Source organism: Lepisosteus platostomus, chromosome 2 (assembly GCF_059453375.1).
Source record: "Lepisosteus platostomus isolate fLepPlt1 chromosome 2, fLepPlt1.hap1, whole genome shotgun sequence".
Lineage (NCBI taxonomy): Eukaryota > Metazoa > Chordata > Actinopteri > Semionotiformes > Lepisosteidae > Lepisosteus > Lepisosteus platostomus.
The window spans coordinates 65229163-65251865 of NC_142612.1; the positions used below are offsets into that span (position 1 = coordinate 65229163).

General features: G+C 37.9%; 2 protein-coding genes across 4 annotated transcripts in view; one reads left to right on the plus strand and one right to left on the minus strand.

The window, feature by feature from the left end:
* Positions 1-324, minus strand: part of atr (ATR checkpoint kinase) — a 28436-nt gene extending 28112 nt beyond the window's left edge. For both annotated transcript variants that reach the window (XM_088613469.1, XM_088613461.1), the window contains exon 1: positions 130-324. In XM_088613469.1, the coding sequence (XP_088469595.1) occupies positions 130-185 (56 nt within the window). In that variant the 5' untranslated portion in view covers positions 186-324. The remainder of the gene's footprint in view (positions 1-129) is intronic.
* An 18-nt stretch (positions 325-342) lies between these two features.
* LOC148676807 (plastin-1-like) lies at positions 343-22110 on the plus strand. Of its 2 annotated transcripts, none has more exons than XM_088613490.1 (16): positions 343-401; positions 8320-8429; positions 8770-8933; positions 9965-10094; positions 10433-10565; positions 10963-11044; positions 11407-11572; positions 11912-12054; positions 12612-12707; positions 14287-14482; positions 17853-17931; positions 18066-18180; positions 18954-19087; positions 20744-20867; positions 20989-21113; positions 21702-22110. In XM_088613490.1, the coding sequence occupies exons 2-16, from the start codon at positions 8360-8362 to the stop codon at positions 21838-21840; spliced, it is 1896 nt and encodes a 631-aa protein (XP_088469616.1). In that variant the 5' UTR covers positions 343-401; positions 8320-8359; the 3' UTR covers positions 21841-22110. The 2 variants fall into 2 exon arrangements, with proteins under 2 accessions (XP_088469616.1, XP_088469607.1); XM_088613481.1 differs by lacking the exon at positions 343-401 and adding an exon at positions 7341-7577.
* Positions 22111-22703: the final 593 nt, after the last annotated feature.

A 22703-nucleotide genomic window follows, 5' to 3' on the forward strand; every position in this document is an offset into this window, starting at 1 on the left:
TAAAAAGGATTGTCATATAATGCAGTGTATAAACTAAAAACCAGGTAGTTCACGAAGTTAAAGTTATTTTGTTAGACGTCAGATCTCACAGAATTAACTATATTTCCAAGATGAGTTAAGAACACTTACCTCCCAAGTTCCTGCAAAGCAGGAATCATGGCTGCCATTTCTAAGCCTTGGTCCATCTTTGGTTTTTTTTAATAATGTACATTCAAAGTGGACGTAGATATATTGTCTGCACTCTTTTGTACATTAAGTCAGCAGCATTTCATGACCACACGCATATCTCAAAACTTTCGCTCCCTCGCTGTAACGCAGCGGTACGGCATCCAGCGAGGGACAAATGTCTTCCCAGCAAGAGCAGAAGTGAACTTGAAGCAGTCGTCTGGGACACAAAGCGTGTGAGTTCCGTGTGAGCTCGCATAAGCTTAAACCTAAAACTGTGCAATTTTTGGCTTGTTTTAAGCAGCTTTAGATCATGACTGGCAAGTGGAAAAATGTTAGCCTGCTAAAAAGTAACGGACTGATCTGTTTTATTTCGAAGGCACCGAGAGAGCTGTGGCATTTTGTTTTATCATTAAACGTCATACTACCACAACATTCTTACTTTCACCGATACCTGCATCATTGGTATACTGTACAGTTCTTTACTAATATGATCCACAGACATGACAGATAAAAAATAACATTTTATATTTAAGAGAATGCATACAAAATACTGCAGTAGGTTTTATAGGCTGAATCATTTGCATACCTGTATACAGTATGAGTACAAACATTTCAAACTAAATGTAACACACATTCCTACAAACAAGTCTTGTTATGTGTTTCTCATCAAACATTTATAACCCTAATGTCCTTAGGATGACACTTTAAACCAAGGTCCTGACTAATTCTGGTCAACACATTGTACTGTTAGTAAGAGCTGGAGTGTTAAAACCGGGGTCTCAAGCTGAATTCCTCTCTGGGCTTCCTCATTCTAATTTACTCCAACAAGTGCAGCTAGTCTGGGCAGAATGGCTGCCGTACATCACCCAGGTTCTGGGTGGTGGGAAGTCGTAAGAGTCTTATACACATTATCCAGCCGCGTTGCTGAAGCCGACACCCTAGCTTCTTTCATAAACTGCTGGATCAGATCCCTGACTAACCACAGACTGAATGGCCTCTTCTTATTTGTAACCTATCTTGTGTCCTTAGGTCAGTGCTGTAATTCAGTAGTCGATGAGGACGTGGAAATCAATGAATAACAGATCAGTGGGTGGTTAGTGTCACACAACGTCCTCATGTTTTGTTTCTTATGTCTCTTACGTGTCTAATATGCTTCAGGAAACATGACAAGTGCAGCAGAGAACTGACATGGACCTGAGTTGTGCTGATATTTAAGTGTACTGTCAGAGTCATGTATTTTTTAAAATGCAAATAACTGAGGCAAAGACCGTGTATATAACCAGTAGGAGTGGTGTATGATCATAACTTTGATGTAGAGTTCCTGGTTGTAATTAATTAACATTTCTTCACGCTTTGATAAAAAGCAGGTTGTTAGAATAGTTGCCTACACAACTGAAAGAAAAGTTTACCTTATAAGGATACTGATTTTGATGACAGGATAACTACTAACCTTTGAAACCCTTTAGCATGTACTTCACATTCTGTTTAGTATTGCACTAATCAAGCAATATGAAATTACTGAGATTGTCTAACATTTTCTCTTAATATCTTAACAGTCCACTTGTTTTACTTTGTTTTGAGTTTCAGTTGTCTTTGTGTTTGCCCAGGCCCATATGTGAATACAGTCATATCACTTTTCAGTTACTTGGTTTCTCAACTGGCCAACAGGTGTCTTTTCTTTCAGACATTTGCAGTACTGTATATTGCTGAATCTGTGGGAGGAGGTGTCGTCTTCTTAACAAACATTTAGGCTTCTGCAGAATATGCAGAGACAGAATGATCCTTCAAATTATGGATTTTGTCATTGTCAGCTGTCCATGCCCTATCTCAGTATGCAATGGAGCACATTTATTGATCATTTAAGCCACTTAATTTTACCTTTTGCTGCATGTTAGAAACCCACGTGGATTATGACAGTGTTCCTGTACAGACAGTAAAAGAGCATTTTCTATTTTTTACCCACAGTCCTTTCCATTCTAATCAGTGAGAGACAGAGTATATACCTGTTGTTTGGACACGTGTACAGAGCATAAAGTATACACATGTTTCTGTTTAGTAGGTTAGTTAGGAAGAATCCACAGAGAAATGATTAAGTCTTTACAAAGATGTTTAAAAAGTGGTCACTAATAAATCAAGAAGGAAATCTAAAATGCTTCAGTGCAAATGTTTGGAGTTATCAAATAGAAAATGTTGTGGTTTGGAAAATAACATGTATACTTCACATTTTAATGTAACTCTTTATTAGTTTATGCATTTCTGTAGACAATTCCATTAACTGACATCAATGCAATGTCTACCACACCTTTGTTAATTTAAAATACATCTGATAGTGTTTTCTTATTCTGTGGGAAATTAAGTATCACATCATTATTAAACACCAACTGTTAAGGCAACTTCACCTAAGACCAGGTGCACTATGCAAATATACTGAATTGTACATTTAGTTTTTTCAATCGCTGGCGATAAGTCCTAATAGTGGATCAGAGATAAATAATTTGACATTGCATCAACCAATTCAACAGGTAACTAAGTGCTAGCTGATATTACAAAATGCTTTATTGCTGACCAGAGAGTAGAAATATTAAGCACAAATATAAAAATATTATTAGCTCAGAAAATGAAAACAACATTCAGACATTGGATTATAGCCACCGTTGTAATACTGTACATCAACTTTCTTCCAAATAGGTTATCAGCCTAAATGTTATTATGTTGTTTTATGGCCTATGGTGTAAAATGGATTATTTTACTTATGAAATTCATGACTTGATCCATAAGTTATGTTTAGTATGTTGCCAGAATATTGGGATACCAGAAATATTTGAAATTATAGGCAGGAATGTACATTAGTAGCAAAGCCCATTGATGCATTGAAAGAATATATCTAGCCATCCATCCTTTTCCTCACCTCTTTGTCCAATACTGTGTCCTGGGGGAGCCGAGTCATATTGCAATCTCCCAGATTTCCACATCTTTATCTTTTCACAAAACAATCACATGGCCATAGCTATGACAAAACTATTGAGACAGTCAGATCATGATAGCCTCCTTGGCTGGGTTTCTTTCTTGTTCCTGTGAGATTAGTGATATAGCCATGTGATGGCTTACAAGGGTGATATACAGTAGCAGCAGCACTCATCCTGTGGTCTGTGTGGGTCCTGATACCCCAGTATAGTTATGGGGACTATATTGTGCCTGCTTTTTACACTCTACTGTAAAATGGCGTTCTCCTTTGGATAAAACATAAAACCAAGGTCCTAACTCCCTGTGGTGGTTAAAAATCCTAGACACTTTTCGAAAAAAGTAGGAGTGTTACCCTGGCCAAATTTTCCCCTGGATTTTACTTATCATGGCCTCCCAATGATCCCGATCTTATTGGGAGGATTGGATCCACCAGGATCATCCTGGTGGCGATACACATTGGTGGTGGAGGGGAGTCCCCATTACCTGTAAATTGTTTGCAGTGAAGTGTCCAGAAAAAAAGGGTAAGGATTATTATTAGTAGTAGTAATAGGAGTAGTAGTAGTGGGAGAACAGACTTGATTTCTGATACATACATGATGTGTTTCAATTGGCTGGAGTAATACAGTGCAGTGTGCCTGTCCGATGTTGATCTTCTCTTGAAAAGCACAGAAAGGTGGCTCTGTGAGAGACTCATGGGCAGGTCTTCATGCCAGGTGTCAATCTGTCAGACTCTGTCCACAGTTACAGTAAGTCTTGGCACTTTTATATATACAGTGTAGTCTCTTCACCTTCAGAGAAGTGAATGAGGCATGGGTTGTGTATCCATGGAATGTGTTCAGCATAAGCTTGTGGACTAAACCAAGTGGCTAGTCTGTGAAAACTATTTTACCTACATTAATTGTGCTGGGGAAGGAAGAGAATTTCTGTAATTCCTATAATAGGAATTCCTATAATAGGAAATCACAGTATGTTCCAAACAAATTAATTGAAAACAGTGACAAATGGTGTTGTGTTTTATGTTTCATTCAAGAAATATAATTATGTAGTACTACTTTATATTAGGGGATGCAAATAATACTTTATATGCACATACGAAGGTGATGCAAATGCGTATGGAAGTATTTTGTATTTATTATATTTTATTTATGCATGCATTTTTGTATTTGTATTTATTCATTGTATTTTATTTGGATTTGGATGCGTTTTGAGGTATTTGGATTCAAAACATGCCATGTACAGTAAATATTTCTGCTGAATTTATGTGTTAATGGCTCCATCAGGGCCACAAATGGCCAAAGGCAGAGGAAACATTTGGTGTGCATTGTGTGATTATACTGTATTCTGAAGGGAAGCCGTAGGTAACTGATCTGCTCCACAACCAATTAATAATGCATGCTGTCTATAAAGTTTACTACCAGCATCAAATAGCCAAAACCTTCAGTACTTCTTTTCAAAAAGTGAACTTGCTCAGGATTAAATAACCGAGCACATGCACAGCTACTTTGGTGTTTAGCAAGAGCCAGAAAGAAAAAGCTTGTTCATTGAATTAGATGATTTCAAAGGGATTGCTAACGAGGAGGTTGTGGCAGCTATGCTGTGCCTGTACAAGCTAGAGTTGCCAAGATAAGATGCCATATTCCAGTCCTTTGTTCCTGAAACACAAGCAAGACCTCAATGCTCTTTAAAGACCTATTCACGGACTTTAACTTTTTGGTAAGCAGATTTTTTTGTAAGCACTTAAAAGAAAAACATGTACTGAACGATGTTATCTGGTTTTCCATGTTCTTTCTTCCTTTTATCTGTCACCTTACAAACCTAAAATAACACCAACAAAGACAAAATTCTAATCTGTATCAAGTGGTGAATTGCACAAAGTTGTAATTAAAGCTGCTAAAGCCGATTTCTAACAGCGATATCCTTAGCTGAACTTTGGTGTTTAAAATTTGGCTTGTACAGGTCACATCATACAGTATGAACTAACCTATCTGTGTGTAATTGTTTTTCTGATAAGATAAGAGAGTAAAGTGGCCAGCTGAAGTTTTAATAGTTTCTTTCCTTTTGCATCATAAGCCTATATTAGCAATTGTTTGACCACAAGGCTCTTTGTGTGTGTGTTCATAATTGTTTGCGTTCTCTTAAAATGTTCCTATGGTAGTTAATTCTGTTTCACTTTCTCCATTTTGCATTAGATTTATTGTCTGTGACTTCTGTTAATTGTCCTTAAATGTCCTTATTTTTTCAGATCTTATTCTGTGCATTGGTTGTGCTGTAATTCATGCTATTTAATTTGAACTGTATTCCCAAAGCAGCGTGGTGCATTGTTCACACAACAAGTGTGTGTTTGTCTTTCTTTAGTGTCGTATAAGGTTACATTTTTTTTTCTTTAAATAGAACAATGGTGGACAAGTAGTGCTTCTACTTATGAATTATGGATTATGAAGAGAAAGGTTTTTTATTTTAGTTTCTCTTCATTTTCACTCAAAGCAGAAGTGGAAAACTTTTATGCTCAGATCAAGAGCACATTACAGCAGGGGTACAGCTCTGGTCCCAGAGAAGCCAGTGCAGCTGCCTGTAGCAAAAGTAAGAAGGGGTTGGTTCCCCACACCGTGAAAACGCATACAGAGCCATCTTATTGTGTCAAGTAGGTTTAATACTATAGATGGACTTTAAATCAACATATGTGGAACAATTTAATTGTCACTGGCTCACCATGTGATGAGAGCTTCTTTAGAAATAAATTTGAATATCTTTCAGTATCTGTGGATTTTGATAGATTAGTTGCTCAATAATATATACAGTACTGTAGTTATAGGGGTTGTCTTTCTTTAGAAATAGCTGATTTGGGGTGATCTATAAAACCTCCTGGATTAGAGCCATGGATTCCGGTTCACACATCACCACAATAACTTGAGACTTGAATGTTGGATTTAAGTTTCTTGGAAAACACTTACTACTTTGATGGAACAATAAATCTAGCCAAGAATAGAGTTTGACTCTAGGGCTGGCCTGTCTTTAGCTTGAAACTTTGGTGTGATCCTGTTCTGAGCTTCTGGCTCTAGTTTGGCCTAACATGTTCTATAGCTAAATACAGTAACTAAGAATACTCTTAATACAAGTGCAGACAAAAACTCAAAGTAGGCTCCAGATACCACTCAAGTTGCATAAGATATCCTACTTTAAACATCTCAATTGAAAGTTTTTTTTTAACTGATTGTATGCTCTTCCAAAAAATATTTTCTTTGGTGCTAATACATCACATAAGTTTCTAAACATAACTTAACAGAAGGAAATAATTAAACAACAACATCCATTCTCAGTTATGTATGTAAAAATGGTCAGTAAATGGCACATGTACTGTATATGCTTTTGTCATATTTAGTGTTTACCTGAATTAAAATACACATAGAGGAAATGAAGAAGCATCAAAAATGAGCCAGATATATCCTTTTTTCTCTTAGTTAATCTTTCCAGTTTCAGAATCCAGCACCATCTAGTGCTCGTCTAGAAGACAATACACCTCTGCAGTAGTGGAGGTGAGATATTGTAAATCATGATTCTCTAAAACAGCCATTCATTTTCTGAACTGTTTTTCCAGTAAGGATCTGAGCCCATCCCAGCAAGCAACAGGCACAAGGCGGGATACGCCCTGGATAGGACACCAGTCCATCACAGGGCACGTAGGGACAGAAACACCAGGGCCAAATTTCCCAGAAACCAATTAAACTACCAGCATGTCTTTGGATTGTGGGAGGAACCCAGAGCACCTGGAGGAAACCCACACAAGCACAGGGAGAACATACAAACTCCACGCACATAGCAGCCCGGGTGCGCAATTAATCCAAGGGCCCCAGCGCTCTGAGACAGAGCTGATAACCACTATGTCACAATACCTCCCGAATCTCTGGAACAGTTATATTAAAATTTAAATGAACAAGTGTAGTCTCATTCTTGGGCATTTCATGTCAGGAAAGTTTGTGTTTTTCTGTCTATTAATCAGCTTACTTTACTATTGTGGGTAAGAGTGTAGACTCTTTATTTGCTTCTGCAGACTGCCAGAACACATGATTTCAATGTGCAGTAAACGGTGCCCTTTAAAGCTGTACCGTGGCAGACCCTGCTGACTTAGCGTTAAAAGTTAACTCTTATGACTCCTGCGCTGTTAATGGTGTGTCAGTGCCACACCTCCAAGGTCCAGCGGGACAAAGTTCCTCCCCCTCTCCTGCCTGGCACCGTACCTTCCTGATCAGCAGGCTGATTTAGCGCAGCTCTCTCAGGAGTCGCAGCTAATCCCTCGCCCACTGATTCCCTGCTTTGCTCTATGTAATCTGGACTTTCTTGTCTCTGGATGTTAATTGGGATCACCAAACAGAACTAGAAGGAAGAAATCATCCCTCACTGTGTAGGAAAGTGGTGTTGCCTGCCGTGGCTTTCTCTGAATACCAAGGGTATGTATGAAAGTTGTGCTTCTGCTGATCATTTCACACACCGTTTCACCTGACGCTCTGTTCTTACTGTGCAGATGTTATGGGCTATCAGCATCCATAAATCAGGGGAATAACCGAGATTTCATGATTGATTAGGTCAAGGCAAGTGAACGAACCATGAAACGTCTTCCAGGCTGCATTCCCTGAAAGATTAGCATTATTGTGTCCTTTGTAACGTCAGTTTCAGTTCTTGTTCTATGGCAAACAAAAGCGAAGTTCAGCAGTAAGATAAGACAGTGGAGTGGCACCAAAAAAGTGAATCAAAGTACATTTTTATGGCTCTCTTTCTCTTTCTCTTTCAAGTGGAAAGTCATCTGAAACTTTTGTTTTCTGTAAGCAAGTGTAAATTCACACTGAAATCCTACATGCAGTTTAACTCAATACACTAACTCAGGAACTCAGGAAACTGTGGAAATAAACAATTCAGGTCCCCTTTGTGATAGTTGAATAATTTATTTTATAATCTTTACAAATATTTTTTTTAAATGTTAATCTCAGTGGATAAACAGCATAATAATTTATTGTCTGTAAGAAAAGCAAACAAGAACATAATCTGATTTTGTTTGGCAAAACCTATTGCAGTCACTCCCTATGAGATGTGTTTTTCAATTCATGTGCCAAAGACAATTTTTTCCACCACAAACTTCCATCTCCATTTCACATTGTGGTTGTTTATTGAACTCATTGCAATTTTCTGCTTCAGGATTATTAAACGGTGAGGGAAACACTTGGGCTGCTGGAAGATGGAGAACAATGTAACACAAATCTCACGGGAGGACCTGGAGGAATTAAGAGAAGCTTTCAATAAGATAGGTGTGTTAGCTACTGTATTAGAATACTGAAAGCCAGAATACTGGATAAAAAACACAGGCTTGTCAGTACCTTATAATTTTCACTGTTCATTTGCAGTAATATCTTTGTGCATCACATAATTGCTGAATTTACTGCTGTTCAGGAGAGGATATCGAACCTTCCTTAGCACAGTTGCACAGATGTATTTCTTAGTTTGCTTTTCTTGAATCTAAATAGCCATCTATTCATTGGCGAAGAACATCAGCTGTTGCACCGTAACCAATGTATTTTTTTGCTGCCTTTGTCTTTGACTTCAAACATGTCAATATATGCAACCTTATGTGCTATATTTCCTCCACAGACATTGATAACAGCGGCTATGTCAGTGACTTTGAACTCCAGGAGTTGTTCAAAGAAGCCAGGTTCTCTCTTCCAGGGTTCAAAGTTCGAGAAATTGTGGAGAAAATGATGGGGGCTGGGGACCACAATAAGGATGATAGGTTATCTTTTGAAGAGTTTGTATCGGTAATCTCTTTTTAATTGTTCTCCATTTTGTAGTGCAGTGTCTTCTGTTGTATTCCTTGTAGCTTTCTTACTCATAGCTATTGTGGTGCATGGTGCTACAGTATGTATAAGATTAATAGATTGCCAGCAGCCATATCACCCTGCAACTCACAACTGGCAACCCACTGAAGCTAAGCAGGTGTTAGTGGGGCCAGCAGGGGGCGCTCACCCTGCGGTCTGTGTGGGTCCTAATGCCCCAGGATAGTGACGGGGACACTATACTGTAAACAGGCGCCGTCCTTCAGATGAGACGTAAAACCGAGGTCCTGACTCTCTGTGGTCATTAAAAATCCCAGGGCGCTTCTCGAAAAGAGTAGGAGTGTAACCCCCGTGTCCTGGCCAAATTTCCAATTGGCCTTACCAATCATGGCCTCCTAATAATCCCCCTCTATGAATTGGCTACATTACGCTGCTTAGGGAGTTTTAAACTTAAAATTTGACAGGCCTTCTGATTCTGTGTTTCTTTTCATTTTCAAACTAATTTTCTTGCTGAAACAAAGTTCTAGAACATGACTGTGAGAGGTAAGACTCTCCTCTCTTAGTCCACTGCAGTGCTCAGAGGCTGTGAGTAACATAAGAAACATAAGAACTGTTACAAACGGGAAGAGGCCATATAGCCCATCTAAACTCCTCAGTAGTTAGTAGCTAATTGATCTAAGATTCTCATTGTGCTGCTTATTGGAAGACATAATGCAGTGATTCCCTGTGAGATGTGTTTTTTTTTTTCAAATTACAGTATGTGCCAAAACTATTTTTTTCCCACTAGCATCAGAACACAACACAGAATGCACAATCTTAAGTTTACTGAGGTAGCACTACCAATATCTTTCACATAGTATCTTGGAAATGTGTCTACAAGACTTCTTCTGATATGTGCTCAACATTTAGGCAAAAGAAAATGGTAAAATCCTGTCTAATATGTTGATATGTGAAAGTAAAAATTGCTCAAATATCTATTGCATTGACTTTTGTCATTCTTGTTTTTCACACAGATCTACCAGGAGCTTAAAAGCAAAGAGGTCAGAGAGTCATTTCGTAAAGCCATTAACAAAAAGGATGGAATTAGGTCATTTGGAGGGACCTCTGGTATATCCAGTGAAGGAACACAACACTCGTATTCTGGTAATGACGAGTGAAGAGTGCAAATTTGCTTATGTCTGCGTGTGGGTGTTTGAGTTAAATGCAAGGTCAAGCATGAAGAAGTGTTTCTGGAGTAACCTGTAATTGAGAGCTGAGGTGGAAAAAGTCATTAGGTTGCACCGTGTCATTTGTTACCATTGGAATAATGATGTCCCTTGGGTCTGCTCGTACACTGAATTCAAAGTCATTTTCCTCTGTAGTGTTCTCCTGTGGATTTTTCCAATAGGTTCATTTCATGGTGTGTGATACTTTGTTTTCATATTATCCAGTATTTACAGCATGACCATGCTGATTTTTACTCATGGTCTTTTTTCTTTTAGATGAAGAAAAAGTTGCCTTTGTGAATTGGATTAACAAAGCTTTGGCAGATGATCCAGATTGCAAACATTTATTGCCTATGGACCCAGAAAATGAGAGTCTTTTTAAGTCTGTGAGGGATGGCATACTTCTTTGGTAATTATACCAGAAATGTTCATACTAAAATAACTTACAGTATAAACCATGTGTAACATAATGAGCACTGGAAACTTACACTTCAAATACGCATGCTGTTTATGAGAGAGATTAGTCTTCCTTGTGTTCCATCTTCTTGTACCTTAAAATCCTTTGAAAAAATTAAAGATGATTTATGATCGCTTCCTGGTGGCATCTCTAAAAATATTATAATTCCATGGTATTAAATTCTCTGTACATTAGGGTCAGCGGAGACCGAATTCTTTGTCCAATTGCATTGTACTAAATTATAGAACCTTCTTGACTATTTTAATCTTTTTCTCATATCAGACATAATATCAAGGTTTATCATTTATACTTTTCACTGCACTTAAGTATTATGGTGTTCTCCTTTTAGCAAAATGATAAACTTTTCTCAACCTGATACCATTGATGAGAGGGTTATAAATATGAAGAAACTAACAACATTTACCATTACTGTAAGTATTCAGTTTCACAATCTTGGATAATATAATTTTATCCTAACAATTGAACACACATTAATCTTTTAAATATGTCACTTTTTAAATATGTACAGTTTTACAAATGTACAGTATCTGTTAAATAAGGCATAAACAGATACAGTGACTCTATTATTACTGCATTCTACTGTATTTCAACTTAATTAATATGTAAACTATGCAAATTGATGTGTTTGCTCATTCTCCATTCTCCATACCTTTACTGATATAATTTCATCTCTTTTTCTGCTATTAATATATCATTCATTGTCCCACACCAACCAGACTGTGCTCTAGTTTCATCTGGGCAGTGAATTAAAGAACCCCCATTTGTGTTACAGGAAAATTTGGTACTCGCTTTGAATTCAGCTTCTGCCATTGGCTGTACTGTGGTCAATATTGATGCCCAGGACCTGATGGCAGGAAAACCTCACTTGGCGCTGGGTCTTCTGTGGCAGATAATCAAAATTGGCCTGTTTGCTGACATCGAGATATCCAGAAATGAAGGTGAGGCCAGTTTTTTCCTGGCTCATTCACAGTAATTAGGAACACAACTACTCTCGATCAGACCTTCTGAATACCAGACAGAAGAGGCAGCTTGGGAAAATTACCATATGTTTATCAGCAGGTCTCATTAGTCACTTGCTAATGACTAATGTTGGGGGGTGACATCATCAGACCCATTGCCTGTCCGCTCAGTGCCCCATCACTGCCTGACGGGGGCGCTACAATAGCACGCCACTATGTGTATTTAGAAGGGATGTCATTGAGTAAAAACTCTAATATTTTGGTCCAGTCATGTTGGACGTGGCAATCTGTCTCATCCATACCTCTGCTTGTCCCCAGCTCTCATTGCTCTGCTGGGAGAGGGAGAGGAGCTGGACCAATTGCTGTCCATGTCCCCAGAGGAGCTGCTCCTGCGCTGGTTTAACTACCACCTGGCCAATGCTGGCTGGGAACCCATCAGAAACTTCAGCGATGACATCAAGGTGCTGCCTGCAGGCTTTTGAACTGATTCCACTTCCAGCTCTTTAATTGTCTAGGACTGGCAAGGACTCACACTTTGTCTCTTCTTTTTCACTTTTTCTAAGAAAAAAGATACATAAAAAGTCTGTTTTGTATTCTTGAACTCCTCCGTTGTTCTCCTCTTATGTGTGTTGAATTTTGTCACCTTCAGCTTGTGCTTTTGTCTCTCTCTAGCCATCTTTCTGTCTGTTAGGAAAAAATTGTCCCCCCTCCACCAGTGAAAATATATACATACTTAGCACTTAACCAGGAGTGATCTAGGGCTTTGGAATCAACTAACCTGATTTAATGTACCTTATCAGTCTTGTCCTTCCTTTCAGATTCAGCACATTGCACTCAGCAACTAGGTTCACTTAAGTGTAAGTTGTTTCACATAACAGTACCGTGTTAGTTAGTGTGAAATATATTATTCTTTAGAAATTGTCAGTTTGCTATAAAAATGCTTCTCCCATTTAGTCATCAGCAGAGCCAACCTGTGGTTTATCTTGTCTTTGTCAACTAGTGTGCATGTGTATTTTAGGATTCCAAAGCCTACTTTCACCTACTGAATCAAATAGCACCCAAAGGAAACCATGACGATGAAATCAGGATTGATATTGACATGTCGGGATTTAATGTAAGTGAAGGAAGAATATTTTTCATATGTATCGACAATGTATCGCAGTGAAATATGTAATCTCCTAATAAACTAAACCACAGAAAGAAAACAGGAGACTATAATAATTCAGGAGACTTTTGACTTAGGTGATTTGACACCAGTCCTTGGTGCAGAGAGTACTCTTTGCCTTTGTTGTTTCAGTTCTGTGCTGGAACATACATGATACTACAATAAATTCACCTTGGTCAAGTTCCACAAGTATTAACTCCTCAATTCTCTTAATCAATCCACTTAATGCCTCCACTGGATAAATGTAATATTTTAGGAGGATGTAAAGAAGCTCTCATTGTGATACTTTCATTTGCTAGACTTGGGAGAGTGTTTAGTCTAGGTGAAGGAGGTGGAAGGAATAGTAGAAGATAGTGCAGTGATTAGGGAGCTCTCTGACGCAGCAAATACTGCTCCTTACAAGCAGATTGACTGAGATTGACTGAGAACTGTTATGTATATAACAAAACAGGGTGCCTTTTTGGACTATAGGTGCAGGTGTGGTATGTGATTCTCTTTAGTTAGCTCCCCTGTATCTGAAACAATTACCCTGTCTGTTCCAGAATATACAGCTGCTTAGGGAGCAAATCTTGCCAGGGGATATAACGACATGTCCCACCACACACTATGTCCATTTTCTGAAGTTCACAGTGGACAATGTGTGTGGTGGATGTGTACTGTATCTTTATCACTTTTTCTTCTGCCAGTGCACAGTAAATAGATGGGTGGCTGGATACTGTACATTGTAAAGAAGCCTTTACTATTGATAAGTAATTGTTGATATGCTCAACAATCTTAGAACGTAACATACGACTAATAAGACATTTAAGACTAACTTTAACCAACAGCATTATGCAAAATCACTTTTTAAAAAAAGACAATAGGCCAGCCAAGCATCCATATCATTTTATGGAAGGAAGGAATCGGAAATAAAATTTCAGGGGGAAAACCATACATGTCATGTCATTTGCCAAACCACTTTAAACCACACGGTGTTGCGGGAAGCCAGAACCTAACCAGCAAGCAACAAGCTCAAGGCAGGGTACGCCCTGGAAAGAGCGCCAGTCCATCACAGGGCAAGTGCAAGCCAATCATACATGGGGACAATTTTGGAGGCCACAGTAAAGGGGGAAATTTGGCCTTTGACAACGGGATAACTCCCTGCTCTTATCGAGAAAGAAAACCATACATATTAAACAGAATTCACATATATTTATTAAGAGTATTTTTATCACATAATTGTAATGTATTTGGAAAAAAATATACACAACTTGAATCTGAAACCGTTTGCATATGTAAAAAAATCTCCTCCCTCCCTTCTCCCTTACCCTGTCAACACGCAGTTCAAAAATAAAAATAATAATTGCTTACACTTATATAGCGCTTTTCTGGACACTCCACTCAAAGCGCTTTACAGGTAATGGGGACCCCCCTCCACCACCACCAATGTTCAGCATCCACAGTAAATAATCTGAAAGATTGATTGGAAGGCAGGTTCACTGCCACATTCTGACAGGGTCACCTGCTGTAACTCTTTTCTTCCCTTCAGGAGAGAGATGAGACTCAGAGGGCAGAGCTCATGCTTCAGCAGGCAGCCAGGCTGGACTGCAGACAGTTCGTCACCCCAGCAGACGTCGTTAATGGGAACCAAAAGCTTAACATGGCCTTTGTGGCCAACCTGTTCAACACCCACCCTGCTCTAAACAAGCCACTCAACAGCGGCATCGATTATACTTTGTTGGAAGGTAGGGGGATCCAACCATTCACACTACAATGGTCTATTTCTGCTAACTTTTGTTTCTCAGACGTTTCCTGTCATAACACAGCAAACCACAAGAGGTCACACACCACTAGATTAACCTGCACATTAAACCCTCCTTTACAGTACTGTATGTAAACGTAAAGAAAACCAAGAGCATTTTGCTGCAAAGGATAGATTTCTTTCTGCTCAGATTCTTGTTCTTAAATGATTACCACCTGATTGAGCTGTCTTGTGTGCTTGAATGCTGCATGCCCATTGGAGTTTCAAACAGCCCCTCTGATTGAGAAAATCATTCCTGATAAAATAAAGGGATGCAGATTACTTTTGGCAGGCTATTAAAACTGGACTGTTTAACTCGACTGCTGTTAAGATTATGTGCATGAAAAGTACTATGCCATTAGATACTGCATGTTGTTGCAAAGTAGTTTTCTGTAAGGAAACTAAGTCTTTACAGCTTTTTCAAAGTCTTCATAGCTTTTAAAGTCCTGAGTCTAGCTGTAGTGGTATGTTGACATAGACCATATGTTTTAGAATGACTTTTCAAGTGGAGCTCAGTGATATTGGTTTTCATGTTTGCAGAAGTAGAGAGTTTGTCCAATAGCTCAAATGTATTTGTTTGTCTTTGTTTTTTACCTTGTGCTTTACATCTCCAGAGCTGACCCCTCCCATTGTAGGTACTGTGTTTAGTCGTGGTCTGAACTGATCTTCTCTTCTACTCCTCTTTTCCTTTTCCATTACTATTTTCACAGAGTGAAACCCCATTGGTAGCACAGAGGTAACTCCAAACTGTTAAGGTTTAGGGTTAATATCATGTAAGCATCTAATATTATTTCCAATTTGTCAGGAAAACATACTCTTTGCTCACTGATGGGATATTTCTGATTGGATACTCTGTATACTCTAAGCTTTTACACTTAAGTGTTATTATGTTGGCACTATATAATATACTTAGAGCTATTTTGCAGCTCAAGATGTCAAATTAATATGGTAGTAGATAAACATGCTGTACTGACTGCCAAATAGAGCTTACTGTGTCACATCTATCTTACAGCAGAGGCTGAGACATTTTAGGTTGTTGTTAATGAATCTTAAACTTCCATCATCACTGAGTGGCTCTTCAGTAAAAGATTTGCAAACATCACATTCAGTATACACGGACCTGCCAAAAATGTAAGAGAAGGCTTGTGTATGTGTAGTGCTGTATAATCACTACACTGCCATGGGAAACATCAGAGGTTGCCTTGAAATGCTCCCTAATAATGCTCACACAGACCATTTTGCAAAATAATTATAATTTTACTTTACCGTGACTATATCAATATACAAAATACCAAAAGCTGATGACCATACTGTATATCTTTCCCTTTAGCATGTTAACATGAGATTTCTGAAGCCTGGTGATTTTAGTTTGAAGAAAGTCCTGTTTTCTTTTAGGTTTGTACTAAGCATGAAACAAGGACGTTTTGTATTTTCTGTGTGAGTTGTGGAAACAAGCCGGCCTCTTCTATGACTCAGTTATATCTTGCTCTTGCAGATATTCCACTGCTGTTCTTAATTGGTTTGTACCAGCAAGGGTAAAGGCTCATTAAATATCAATTGAGGCTGTAGTTCTGCTAATCTGCAAAGAGTTCACCATACAGAGAACTTCAAGTGTGGGGTTTTAATAAATAGCCAAGGACTATTTGAAGCTTTGAAGCACTATTCTTTAAAAGTCCTTGTCAACACAGGACTGTTCTTTATGCATGTGCACATTCATCTCTCAAACAGTTAGCAAAGGTACTGTAGGTCAAGGCATGTCATCCCACAAGTGTGCTTTGCAATCTACTTCAGATACTTTATTTCATCAGCCAGTCACGTATACTCTCATGGGTATAATAATTTTTATTGCATGCCCTGGAACATTTTGTTGCTTTAAAAAGGATATTGATTTCTGGTCTGATTTTATTTGATGATGTTCCCGGCATCAATTGTGTGTCAACCACAATCTCTTTATCACACCCTGGCATGGGTTTTAAAAAGACGACTACAGTATGTGATACTGTAATTCAGAATTCAAGTAAACTGCAAATCACAACAGCATAACAAGTCCTTATACAAACTAAAAATATGTATTTCTGTAATAGATATGCTAAATGCGGAATTACAAATGAAAGGTGTACACTTATTAGCTCGTTTTTTTATTAGCACAATTAATGTAAAAGAATTACAGAATTTAGATACTTATTATAATTTGAAAGACACATGGGCATGTAAAATAGAAACTGAAGTCTTTCTTAAAAAAGACATCTGCATTTGTTTTAGATTTGTTTTAATGTCTTACTTTGTACTTACAATTTTAGAATGTGCTTGTGTGCTCTATACTGTAAATTATTAACGTGGTCAGGTGTTGAAACATTGTCATCTAGAGGTGAAAATTATAATCAGGATTCCCCAACCTATTTTTATGGTTACTTTCTTTGGCTCTCTAATTGAGGGCACATCACATCCTTTTGTAATTTGTAATGCCCATCCCTGCATCATGGTATACAGCTGCATACGGAAAGATTGTTTTCTTAACACCAGTGGAGGTCAAACACAGAGAACTGGAGGTCTTTAAAATAACAGCTGTTTCAGAGAGCATATCAGGTTAAACCACAAATCTTACCTTTATTTAATTCCTACGGGCCTTAGTTATAATACATCTTCTTTAATGAAACCTTGCTTTAGTAGTGTTAAGTTCACATGACTAGAACATCAAATATCTGCAAAACATACTCCATCTAAAAGCAATGGATTGAAGACTCAAAGCAAGCAGTGGACAGTAGCTGTCCTGGAGAAAAATGCATGTAACAGACCTGTGTATGTTACACTCCAGGTTTCTTGCTGTAGCTACATTTGGTGAACCTTCCCAGTTGAGACACATATGAATTTGCTTTGAAGCTCTACAAAAGTAGTACCATTTTCCAACCACATAAAAACACACAACATACATTTGAAGAGAAAGAAAATAAAGGCAGTGACTGAAAATGAGGCAGGACGTGCTAAATTGTTCAGAAACAAGGCCAATACAGTTAAACTCAATTTCAGTCCTGTGGAAAAAAAGAACATTCCCTCTTTCCTATAGTACAATGAATATCAAAGTACTGTTATCAAATATTTCAGTAGGTGAAGCATAACAAGTTTTCACCTGGTATAATACACAAATACACAGTTTGTCAAATCAAAGGCTAAGAAGGCCAAAATGTAACAGAAATTGCTAGCAGGAACAACCGACTTTGATTTGCTCTGGCCTAGCATTCTTCGAGCATTCAGTTTTTCTTTACTCGATGAGCCCACTCCATTCTGAATGTAATACTTGGTGTGTGTCATCGCAGGGGAGACGAGAGAGGAAAGAACATTCCGGAACTGGATGAATTCCTTAGGGGTGAGCCCCCATGTCAACCACCTGTATCGGTATGTTATTGCTCTTCTTACAAGCATGAATAAGTCACACATTTATTCATATACAGTATATAGCAGAGGTGTTGACACACTAAATTATCTAACCGCCCATTGCTGTGTCTGCAATGTTTCCTGACACATCGCAGCGATCTCACGGATGCCTTAGTGATCCTCCAGCTCTATGAAAAAATCGAGATTCCTATGGACCTGCGCAAAGTGAACAGGCCTCCTTACCCTGCGATAGGAAGCCATATGAGAAAGGTGGGCACAGAACTAAGCTAAGTGAGCCATTACCTCTTAACTGCTTTCCATACCTTTTCTCTCCAGATCTGCAGGTCTTTAAAATTACAGCTGTTTCAGGGAGCACACCAAGATCATTTACTAATCTTCCTATGGGCCTTGGGCCTTCCTTTGGGTCTAATGCATCATGTGGTTAATACAACTTTTACATATTTTAACTCCTTTCCTTGATACTGATTGTGTGAACAGTATACATTTTGAATTTGTCTATCCTGCACTGGCTGTTACAAACAGTTGATGCTTAACATATTAATTCTACTTATTTCCTGGTTTGAGTGCAATGGCCGATAATAAGAGGAGGCCTTCTTATGATATGAGATGTTATTTTTTAATGTTATGTTTGGCAGGAGAAGCCATTGATCTTTGAAAGCACATTAGAAAAGGCTTACAACTCGCCTCCTTGTTCTGAGTTAATGTAGTTAATTCTGTCCAGAATCCAAGACCTGTAACGATACATGTTGAAACTGTAGAGCTACTAGAAAAGAAAACATGTTATACAGGCAAAACCATTGATTGTATTAAATTAGCTTACATGTTTATTTACATACTTTTGCATAGTCATAAGAGCTGTATTGCTACTTAAACATGTGCCCTGTATTATTGACACTGGTGGTTTTTTCATTTTGTGAAATGATTCAGATCTTTATTTTAGTTTCATCTGTTGATATTCTGAAGAATCCATGATCTGAAAATCTTCGTTTGGATTAATGTATTTCTTTTGTATTATTTTTTAGCTTGAAAACTGTAACTATGCAGTTGACCTTGGGAAAAGAGAAGCTAAGTTCTCTCTGGTTGGGATTGGGGGAGAAAACATTAATGAAGGCAATAAAACTCATACTTTGGCTTTGGTCTGGCAAATCATGAGAAGGTATTTTTAATCATTCCTTATAAAATGCAGCTTATTAACTCATTGTAATGTCGCACAAAGGAAAAAAAGCTCAAATAAACTCTCATGAGGCGATATGCTGAAAGAGAGCAGTAAAAATACATATTCAGAATTTGTGTGTAATATGATGTCTCAGACATCAAATTAATGATTTTCAAAAAGATGAAAATTAATAATCTGAGATATTTTGTTTTTCTAACTCATATCTATTGCATTCCCAAATTCAGAATTAAGATATTACTGATATTACTGACTAGAATCAGGCTGGGGAAGTGCAGCCAGACACATTTTCATGCTACACTGAAAGGCTAAAAATTGAATATTTTTGGTGTTGAACGGAAAAGATTGCAAGGGAACTCTTTTACCAGGGTTTCAAAATCCTCAGATCTCTGACAAACTTAAACTAGTGGACTTCCTCAGAATTCAGAGAGAAACATGAATCACAGGATACAAGTGGAAACTATGGTGATCTCTATTTAAGATGAAAAAGGGAGACAATATTTGCACAAAGAGTTGTGGGAGTCTGGAAGGAGCTATTCAGTCATGTGGATAAAGCAGACAGGCTGGCATCTTTCAGGAAGTGGCTGAATGAGAGCCATCACTTCACTTGAATGGCTTCACAGCTAGCAACCAAATGAGCTGGAAGGCTGAAAGGCCTCCTTTCTTTTGAAACATTTCTTATGTCCTTGTGGAGTAGTCAGTTGTTCAGGCTCATGGTTACCACTCTTGTACTGAACAAGGGAGAATGCGTATGTGCAGCCCATCGATCAGAGCTATTAATCTTTTAATACTTTGCAATCTCCGGAGCTGCAAAGGAGAGGCTAAATCCACCAGCATCACTGCAAGTGTTGTTGCAGGGCAAAATGAGTCTAGTAGTAAAAGAATGACTCTAAGGACAATAGGAATAGGATCATTTTGTCCAGATGTATTTACTGCAGCTGCTTCAAAGACAGCTCAGCTGGCTTTCACCCTCCCAGCTTCAATGGGAGGGATTGAGACCCAGTAGAATTGTCTTCAAACCTGTATCTTTAACAGCGTGTTGGACCAATGCAGGAGACAGATACAGAATGCAAGTTTTCAACACCTTATAAACAAGTAAAAAAGTTACATTTCTCAGTGTAGATAAGGGGAAACGGCACATAGTCAGTCATTTTCCAGCTTCTCTGACCTTGATTTTCTGACTAATGTTTTGATGCCCAAGCTTCCTGCTATCTAGCTTCTTCCAGTGCTCCTTTATTTTTTCTTGCCCCCCTGTCGTTAATTTGCACCATATCCTCCAGTGTCCTCCTCTGACTGCTCTACCTTCAAGAACCCCTTCACTGGAGGAGAAATGATTGCCTAATAATTCGTAAAACTAGAAAGGAGTCATGTTAGCATTACACAGCAAGCAAAAATAAGGTTACCACATAATCCAGGTGAATAAAACCAAATTCACATGTATATTGTATTGTAATTATCAACCAAAATATATATTTTAGAAGCCAAGATGCAGACCAGTTTAATGGCAATGATTAAACTAGTACATAAAACAGCAGATATAATTCAGTAATGTTTTGTGGAGAAGTAAGTTGCTGATCTTGGTTCTTAAATGTTAAATTAAATGTAATCATCATTATAATGATTTATTTTTTATTTTAGGTATACTTTGAAAGTTCTTTCTGATCTTGGGGATGGAGCAAAAGTCACCGATGAAATAATCATTAACTGGGTGAATGCAACTTTACAAGAAGGCAAAAAGGAGACCTTTATTACAAGCTTTAAGGTAAATGGATACCTGTGAACCTGGAACCTCTCAAAAGTAATAAATAAAAAAAAATCATTTGCTCATGATAGTGCTACATTTACATACCAGGAGTCTAACATAATGAATCATTTGTTTTTAGGACAAGTCCATCAGCACTAGCTTGCCTGTGATAGATTTAATAGACACCATTGCCCCCAGTGCTATCCGGGAGGAAATGGTGAAGAGAGGGAATTTTTCTGATGAAGACAAGCTCAACAATGCAAAGTAAGAGTTGTCACTCACAAGCCTTGCTACATCCTGTACAACATCTCTGAAAAACAAAACAATTTCTTGAGATTTAACTCCTACCGTGGGCAGAGAGTGAGGGTGTGAATTACCAGTTTATTTATTGTTTCTTTTTGTTAGCAAGGTATCTTTAAGCTTTAAGAACAATAGTATTATTTTTTTCATGTTCATTATTTCTGTTGCCAAACTTTTTACATTCATTGCTTATAAATCCACATTTACATGTTTCCATACTGAGCACTATACATATATATTTTAGGATTGTATTAATATAGAAAAGCTGAATATATACTGCTTATACAGCTGAATTGGTGGTGGTGGAGGGGAGTCCCCATTACCTGTAAAGCGCTTTGAGTGGAGTGTCCAGAAAAGCGCTACATAAGTGTAAGCAATTATTATTATTATTATTATTATTATTATTATTATTATTATACTGTACCATGAGCAGTATATCTTTGGCTATGTTTTTTTCTTTGTGTGCCCTGAAATGATTTCTCCAATTTTTTAAAATTCTGCTTTTCCTCGTCGTCTCTTAATTCACTAGATGGTTTTACTCTTTTGGCACAGGTATGCAATTTCTGTTTCTCGGAAGATTGGAGCCCAAGTGTACGCGCTGCCGGATGACTTGGTGGAAGTGAAGCCAACGATGGTGATGACGGTGTTTGCCTGTTTGATGGGGAGAGCCCTGAAGAGTGTCAGAAAGTGAACTGAACGTGCTTTACTCTTTTACTGCCACTCGAAGCCCACTCAAGCATAGGGCCTTTACAGTTTCCTTCACTTTATCACAAACAATTTGCATCTCTCCATCGCAATATTAAAAACACTGACCACAGCAAATCCGTTTTCTGTGTTTGAAAAGAAATCCTATTTTCCATTTGTTTTTCAACTGAAATCTTATTTTCTTAATGAGTCAATATAAGGAACTACTGTATATCATGAAACTGCCACTGATAAAAACAATATATTAAATACTGTATATCCTGCTTTAAATTTTTTATATTTCATGTTGCTTTTGCTCATTAATTAGAGCTCATTAAAATTTAATTTACAGAATGATATAATCTCTTACATGTTCTCTTTTTGAAAGCAGACAAATACCCTAATCCAGGAGTGTCAGAATCACATCCTGGAGGGTCCAGTGTCTGCTGTTTTTCCTTCCAGCCTGAGTAATCAATTGAACAATTAACATGATTTTTGTCTTAGTCAGATATAAACATGATATTACTAAAGATATTTTACAGTTAATGACTCAAACCACACTTCATTAAATGCACAATTACCTATAAAACACCATGGGGCCTAGTTAGACACATTGCAATTAAGCTGCAAATTCGATTATTATTCCAACAATGTAACTCAGAGCTCAGGTGGAACAAAAACCAGAAAACAAGAAAACACTGTGCCCTCAAGGAATTGAGCCTGAGACCTCTGGTTTACAAGACAGTTCACAGTCCTGGACAGGATTTGTTTGTACAGTAAGTAGATCCTTAACTGTCTCATTGATATTATCTGTTTTCCAAATAAAGTAGTTAGGGGATTGTTTATACCATGGATACGCATATTAAATGT

Coding starts and splice junctions, on each gene's coding strand:
- LOC148676807 (XM_088613490.1), top strand. CDS start 8,360: ATGGAGAACAATGTAACACAAATCTCACGGGAGGACCTGGAGGAATTA. Junction 11,573..11,911: donor CGAGATATCCAGAAATGAAG/GTGAGGCCAGTT, acceptor GCTTGTCCCCAG/CTCTCATTGCTCTGCTGGGA. Junction 17,932..18,065: donor CATGTCAACCACCTGTATCG/GTATGTTATTGC, acceptor GACACATCGCAG/CGATCTCACGGATGCCTTAG.